This window comes from Vigna radiata, chromosome 7, assembly GCF_000741045.1.
Source record: "Vigna radiata var. radiata cultivar VC1973A chromosome 7, Vradiata_ver6, whole genome shotgun sequence".
NCBI lineage: Eukaryota > Viridiplantae > Streptophyta > Magnoliopsida > Fabales > Fabaceae > Vigna > Vigna radiata.
This window is the reverse complement of record NC_028357.1, coordinates 31,859,683-31,867,942: the sequence shown is the minus strand read 5'-3', so window position 1 is coordinate 31,867,942 and position 8,260 is coordinate 31,859,683. Positions and strand designations below refer to the sequence as shown.

At 26.6% G+C, this 8,260-nt stretch overlaps 1 protein-coding gene across 1 annotated transcript; it reads right to left on the bottom strand.

Annotated features, from left to right (window-relative positions):
* Nucleotides 1-2,145: 2,145 nt before the first annotated feature.
* LOC106767068 (homeobox protein HD1) lies at nucleotides 2,146-8,040 on the bottom strand. The gene is made up of 7 exons (XM_014651888.2): nucleotides 7,886-8,040; nucleotides 7,508-7,786; nucleotides 7,291-7,411; nucleotides 2,932-3,122; nucleotides 2,711-2,842; nucleotides 2,503-2,639; nucleotides 2,146-2,422 (listed from the first exon to the last, which is right to left on the bottom strand). Exons 2-7 carry the CDS (start codon nucleotides 7,784-7,786, stop codon nucleotides 2,407-2,409), a joined length of 876 nt encoding a protein of 291 aa, XP_014507374.1. The 5' UTR covers nucleotides 7,886-8,040; the 3' UTR covers nucleotides 2,146-2,406.
* Between the last annotated feature and the right edge of the window lie 220 nt (nucleotides 8,041-8,260).

The window sequence follows — 8,260 nt, the reverse complement described above, 5'->3', positions numbered from 1 at the left end:
ATATATATATATATATATATATATATATATATATATATATATATATATATATATATATATATATATATATATATTTTGTCGTAAAATTTGGACACAAAGTTGGAATTTCTTCTAACCTAAATACATTAAACTTTTTTCTGTGTCAAGTAATGTTTGAGTTGTTATGTCTTTGACATATTATAATTCAAATGTTTAGTTTGAGAGATCATTTAAAACCCAAGAAAAAAAAATTAATATCATTGTATTAAAAGGATCATATCAATTTATTTTTAATGTTGAAAGACCATCAAAATTTTTGAACATGAAAGAATTCTAGTTTCACATTTAATTTTAGACACTAAAACCATACATAATCTTTATTTAAAGTTTTTTTACGAAGTTGTATGTATGTACCATTCATGGTAACTTTTATCAAATAATATTGATTTAATTTTCACATAATAAAAATATGGGTATAATAATTTAATATAGTAATGATAATATATTTTTTTTATTCACAGCTTAATTTGTAAGATAAAATTATTACATGATATCTTTTTATATAACAGTAGTAATACTTTGTATTATATTTTTTTAAAATAATATTATTTTAATACATTAAACTAAAATATATTTTTTAAAATTTAATTTTATTACATGACAAAGTAATTAAAGATCAAAAGGATAAAATTAAAAATTAAAAAATAATATATAATTAATATTTTAAATATAACTTAACTATTAATAAATTATTAAATGACAAAGTAATTAGAAATTATGAAAAATAAAATTAAGAATGAAAAAAATAGAATAGAAAAAATAATTAATAATTTAAATATAAGTTATTCTTTAATAATTAATATATTAAAAATACATTAAGCAAACATTTTTAATTATGGTTAAATGTACCAAAGGACACAACTTAAAAAAATATTTATTTATTTTAAAAATTAACCAATTTTCAAAATAATTTTTTAGAAATGTCTATCATGGTTTAAGTTGATTAAAAAAATTCATATAGGAGAAAATATTTTGTATAAAAGTATAAAAAAATTACTGTTAATAAGTATATATTAATTTTTAAATAATATTATTTTAAAAATTAAAAATAAAATATATTTTTTAAATTTAACTTTATTAAATGACCAATCAAGTAATTAAAAACTATAAAAGATAAAATGAATAATGAGAAAATTAGTATAGAAAATAATAATAATTTAATATAAATTATTCTTTAATAATTATTAGGTTAAATATGTTTTTAGTCCCTGTATTTTGGGGCGATTTTGGTTTTAAAAAGGACTAAAAGCAGAGTTTTCCAAAGTTGAAAGACTAAATTGTACCTTAGCTTGAAAGAGGGACTAAAACCAAAATCGCCCCAAAATACAGGGACTAAAAACATATTTAACCCATAATTATTTAAAGTAATTAGAAATTATAAAGGATAGAATTAAGAATAAAAAAAATAATATAAAACAACGAATTATATTTTAAATATTAGTTATTCTTTAATAAAAAAATATGTTAATAATATATTAAATATTCTTTTAACGACGATTGTAATATATTTAAGGACACACATTAAAAGAAATAATTATTTATTTATTTTTAAAAACAACAAGATTTAAAAATACATATAATGGATTAAATTGATTAATAATATAATTTGAACTTTATACATAATTGACATTTCTGATATTGATATTCAAATTTTAAATTTCAGAAAATAATAAATATAAAACAAAATAAGTATGAATTAAAAATACAATAAATAGATAAAAAATAAAATAATCAAAATAAATACAAACAGAAAATATTAAAAGTATGAACTGATAAAAAAACTAAATTTTTTAAACACTTGTTAATAAAATAAAATAATTAATAATATTTTTTTCTTATATTATAATAGATTTTGAATTTTTTTTTATCTGTTAATAGTTTTGCATATTGGGAGCATGTTCTCTAACATCTGTCACTAGAGATCAAACTTGCTGGGTAAAATTTTTACTAGTAATATTCATTTCTATCTATTTTACAGTGACAATTTCCCTAATTTAAAAAAAAAATTAAAGGATAAGAACAGAATATTCCGTCATTAAATCCTCAAATATCTTTTTCGTTTTTTCACTCATCATTTCTCTCAAAAACTTTAACAATGGATAATTGTTTGTTCAGGCACTCATATTATCATGTAAGCATTAGCATCTCATCTAACAACTGATTGGGGGAACAAAAACACTTTGATTTCATTAGAGGATTCGTCCTTAAATTCCCTTTGTCGTTCACCACAAATTATGTTGGTACTCATAAATGTCACAATTTACAAATAAGAAACACTTGAAAAGGAGGCAACACACAGCAAGAAGAAAACAGTATCCATCTTATGTTATAGAGCATCACCTTATCTCCTGCACCAGACTGGAATCCTTAGTGGGAATACTCCCTGTCACCAATAAGCATAAAGTAATTAAAAAAGTTGCTATGTACGTCTTTTGGAATCAGGAAGAAACTAAATCTCTCTACCTCTTGCGCTTGGACTTGAGAGAGGTGACCGATTGAGAGTTGCTGTGCCAGTTGCGTTTCCTTTGGTTGATGAACCAATTATTGATTTGCTTCAGCTGCAACCCTGTCTCTTCCACAAGTTTTGCCTTGTCATCTTCCTGAAAGAACCAAAAGGTAGAATGATTGATACCCAATTGCTCAAGTAGAAGATGGTTTATCGTTTACTTACAGTTGGGTAGGGCCATTTAGCGTGTTGCTGCCACCATGCCTTTAACACTGATGTTGTGTCCCCAGGCAATTTCCCGGCTCTCCTTTTCCTTAATATTTCCTCCCTAACATCTTCGATTCTTGACTTGAAACCCTGCAGATATTAAATCTGGTTTTTGGTTCATACCCACTTAAGAAGGAAAAACGAAGCATGCACATTGATTATTGAGTTCTAAGAATGACCTGCTTGAGCTCAATTTTGAGCTCCTGACGAACTCTTTCCATGAGGGACCTTTCAGATTCTGTAGGAAGCAATGGACCAAATCCCATCATGTCGTGCCCCTCAGCGCTAGACTGATCTAAAGACCCATCCATTTGAAAATCCTCTTCGTCATCTGACATTGTTGCACCCGATCCTTCTCCCAGGCTCACTCCTAAATTAAAAATAGTCAATATCATATATTAGAGTTTCAAAACGTCTTTCATTTTTTGTTTTATTAACTACAGTTGAGCACATAGATACATACATACTTGTATATCGTCAGCATTAGATGCAATGCAAGTTGTGTGGTAATAAACATCACACATAGACAACTATTTAGAAGAGTCTTCATATATAACATCGTCAGCATTAGATGCAATGCAAGTAGCGTAGTAATAAACATCACATAAACAAACTAGTTAGAAGAGTCTTAATATATAATAAAAATAATATTTTATACACATAAATTTTTCACATTAATTTGATATTAATTTATTTATTTATTTTTAAATATGAAAATTTAATTTTTTTATAATTTTTTTATTGAAAATTCAAAGTCACAATGAGAAACGTCAAATTAACATATCTTATCTTTATAAAAACTTTAATTAACGTAAGTTACATCCTAAGTGAAGTTTGTTGCATGAACATAAAACATTAAATTGTGGGTATGTTTCTTTTTTAAAATTTTTATCAATATTATTTTCTAATATAATCATGAAAAATCAATATGCAATACAAAAATACAACATAAAAATTTTCAAAATGTTTGAAATAGTATGGGTATAAAATAAAAGTGTAAAATATAGAAAAATAGGTGAAAATACTAAAAAAAAAAAAGTTTAAAATTTCCATTCTATTCCAAATAAAATATCTTAAATGATAGTAAGAAAGTCCGTCATTCCACTTCCAACAATTTTAATTTCCATACCAAAAGTTATTACCATTTAAAGTTTACAAACTCAGTTAAGGTAAAAACACAAAAATTCAATCTTTAGGACACAACAATTGTTAGTGAATGAAAACACAAACCTTAACGTGAAATGTAATAAGAGAGAATAAAAGTTTCAGCAAAACGATCACCACAATGACAAGATGAAGTGAAATGAGTTAAAAAACTTGTTCCTACAAGTTTAGCATTTGTTACACTTGGATGAGAGATTTTACGCAAACGTGAAAGAAAAAGATGAAGACTCTAACGTTTTTTCTAAAATTTTGAAGGATAAATTGACTCCGAACCTCTCACAATAGGCATCAATTTTTAATTTAATGTCAATTTTAGGGCCAAGGGACACATAAGACATAAAGTAGTCTGACATCATTTAATGTTTGTTGGTTTTAAGATGGATGTTAGATTATAAATTGACTTTTATTATAAAAGAATATAATATCAATTTAGACAAAATATTTACAAAAATATCAGTGTACATTTTTAACATAAAATTAATTAAGAGTGATCGATGTTCTTTGTAATTTTTACTTTAAATAATGAAACATCTTAAACATATTAAGGATGAAGTAAATTTAACTCAAATTTGAGAGAGTTAACATTGCTTTATATTTTCGATAGTAGACAATCAATTATAATTCTACGAAATGAAAGTGAAAATCTATTCAACCCTTCATCTAAACTAATCGTTCCAACATATAAGATGTAAACTATTTCTAATTATTTTAGTAAAAAGAGTAGAGAAAACAATAATCCGGATAGAAAGAAAAAGATATGACAAAATTAAAGTATTTATGTTTCTGTAATTGCGATATTATATATATATATATATATATATATATATATATATATAATACTATATTGAAAATGATGGATCTATGTATTATTTTATGTACATTATTGACTAGTATACTATATTATTTTTACGCGTTACCATAATGTTCTGTCTATTCCTTTTCTATCTTCCCTCACTCCATCATCTTCTCATATTCTCTTATATCTTCTTTTTTCCTTATTACTGATTTCCTGATGTTCCACTACAACTACCACCTTATCAATTACAAAGTTTTCAGCATGTTTGGTCACACACTCCTTGTAACCACCACTATTGAATTTCAAATTACAGTTGTCTTGGAGACTTAGATCCTTTGAGCACGACGTTCTTCAAAATTAGTTTAAATTAATATAAAATTAATATTCTTAAATTCAGACCTTAATTTGTTTTTCTTCTAGTTATTTACACATACAAGTAATAACTTTATTTAGTGTCATATGGCATGGTATAACATGGATGAGTGTGTAATTTGGAATATCCTAATCTTAATCTAAATTGGATATATTCCCACCAAACTTCTTAAACAAATTACGCTACTTTAATAAATTAAAGCTAATTTATATATTTTTAAAAGATGTCTTTTATTTAGAACTTTAATTGCAATTATACGTTTGATTTGTTCTATATTTGTTTATGAGTACTACTTTTATTGGACTCTTTTCTAGATGTAAAAAAAAAAAAAAAAAAAAACTTTAGGAATCAAACTATATTTGATTTTTAACTTTATCCTAATTTATCACTTTCTTCTGTCTTTGTGGAGAATTTTTTTTTTTATTATGACCTATATCTTTATTAGAAAAAAAAACAGTGTTTGAAAACTCGTATGAATTAAACTTATAATAATCACATTAATATTTCTTGAAATTTCAAGAAATTACACAAACTCTTATTATATTGAATCGAATGGATTAACGCAGTAATAAACACTCCGAAACCCGTAAGGACGATTAGTATAATGGAAACTTGTATTTAATCTTTGTTATTTACAGCAACTTATCGAGTAAAAAATAACTGACACTCTGCTATTGTATTTCCTTATAAGAGGTGGTTGTAGATGCTAAAAACACATAAAGTCTATACAATCACACAAAACCTAAAAGTTAATTTTAAAATTTTAGAAAATTTGAAATGCTTGTCAGATGTATTTCTTTGTTTAATCCCTCTTCATTCTCTTAATGTTATGCTTAGGCAAATCAATTCATATTTATTAGTTTTTTTAATTAAGATATGATAATTTGATTTTCATTATAAGTAAAATTTAATGTTATATATATATATATATATATATATATAATTAAAAATTGTAATATTTGAAAAATAAATATTATCTCATTTTTATATTACATAGTAGTTAATAATTAAAAACATAAATATTAACACAATTTTCACAAATATTGATATGGAGAAGAAAAACGGACGAGAAAAAGAAAGAAATTAAGAGGAGGCAGAGAGAAAAGATGGAAAAAATGAAGGACGATTAGGATACATAAAAGAAAGATGAGAGAAACAAAGAGAAAGAAAGGGGAGAGACAAAGAAGAGGAAAAATAAAGATTTTTTTTTTTTTTTATTCTTTGAAACGTTATCGCAAGCCGTGAGAATATTTCCATAGTTTAAGAAATTTAAATTTTCCTTCACTTATTTACCAACCTTATATTTCTCATTTTTTTTTAAATTCTTTAAAAAATAATCTCTGAACAGATCTTCATTAGAACAAAACATATATCGATGTAATTATTCTTAAACGTATATCAATTACGAAGTTACGAATAATTTAAAATCAGGAAGAACTATTTATTATTTATAAATAAATAAAAATAACGAATACAAATAATATACGTTTCACATTTTTCATCAGACAGTGACTTGGAAAGTATTAAGAATTATGAAAGTTTGATGAAAGTAAAAAAAAAAAGAATAATATATGTATGCATAAAGAAAATTATTTTGTAACTTGTATAGGAAAGAAAAGAATGAGTACAAATAGATATGTAAATTGTGGAGAAAGAATATATTAACAAAAAAAATTAAAAAAAAATATTTTTAGCCTTTTAATATATATTTTTGTTAAAAATCATAGATTATTTTGAGAGTTTTAATTAATTAAAAAAGAAAGTTTTTAATTAGTATTTTCTCTGATTACTTTATAGTTGTGTTAGGTTGTTGGGAATGGCAAGGTGGGCGAGATTACCACCCTCCACCAAACTAACCCACTCTTTCTATTCCTATTATTATTTGGCGTGTATACTTCTCTACAGAAACTTAGCTATAACAACCACTTCCATTCCCCTTAACGTAAAATACCCACACAACACATACGGGTTGATGCTATCACAATGCATCTTTCCTTTCTCTCAAATCTCACACCACTAATATACTCTACATACCAAACAATTTTTATTTCTTTTTAATTAATTAATTAATTAATTAACTAACTAATACACACCACTGATATTGTTATACCTAAATGAAGTGATCCACTTTCCCTTGTTGGCATAATTAAAGCCAACAGAATCAGAATAGGAATAAATTAAATTGAAGAGGAGAGTGATGAGTACCTGTCAGAGCTTGCAAGGTGCTTTCAATATCACGGCAGGCCATCACAGCCTCCACGGCATGCACCCGAACATGTTGCTGAAGCTGCTCTTTTAACGCACATAACACGATCAAATACTGTGTCTGCACTAATTAATTAACACTTTAATCTTAGAACGTCTTAAAGTAACTCGCGTAAGAAATTCTCTCAAATTTAAAAAGGAAAAATAAAAGATGTACCATGAAGTTGTCGAGCTCTTGTCGATCATGGGAATGGGAATGGGAATGGTGTGAGGCGTAAGAGCGGAGGAGATTGTTGAAGTGTGATAACTGAGCGTCGATCAGTGGCAACTGGTCGATCGGTGTAGCCACGCGGAGGCATGAGACGTGTGCAGCGAGAAGCTGTTCGTAAAGTGGATGGGTGGCTATGTCCGCCTTCAGTTGACGGTGGTGGTGGTCGGCGGCGGCGGCGGAGACTTCTGCGCTGAGCATATTCATTGCCAGCCCAGCTTCTTGCATCTGCAGTGTTTAAGGGAAGAGAAGGGGGTTAAGATAGGGATTAGGGAATTAGAGAGGGAGAGATTATTTAAGGGAAAAGAATGAGGTTGAGTTGAGGACCACTCTATGTATGGCAATGGTGATGCAATGCTAGCATGGAAGCACTGACACCTGTAAATTCCGATCTCTCCTTCTCCGACTCTTTTTATAACCCTTACATCGCTCTCTATTTCTCTCTCAGACGTGAACAACGAGTTTCCATACACCAAGACGCCACGGACAAAAAGCAACCAACGATCAACATTTGTGCGGATAAGGGGTATTAATTTTTAGGAAAATTATCTTTTAACAACTTTTTTTCATAATTTTTTTTACAATACATATATCACACTTTGTGATTGGTCTGTTTTAAATATATTTTTAGAATAAATTTAATCAAACCAATAAAATGGCAACACATATCCTGTCATAAAAAAATTGTTAAAAAAAAGTTGT

Excerpts from the sequence above, each read along its gene's own strand:
- LOC106767068 (XM_014651888.2), bottom strand. The coding sequence starts at position 7,786 with ATGCAAGAAGCTGGGCTGGCAATGAATATGCTCAGCGCAGAAGTCTCC. Across the intron at positions 2,843-2,931 it reads TCAAAATTGAGCTCAAGCAG|GGTTTCAAGTCAAGAATCGA; the intron begins GTCATTCTTAGA and ends TAATATCTGCAG. Across the intron at positions 2,640-2,710 it reads CTAAATGGCCCTACCCAACT|GAAGATGACAAGGCAAAACT; the intron begins GTAAGTAAACGA and ends TGGTTCTTTCAG.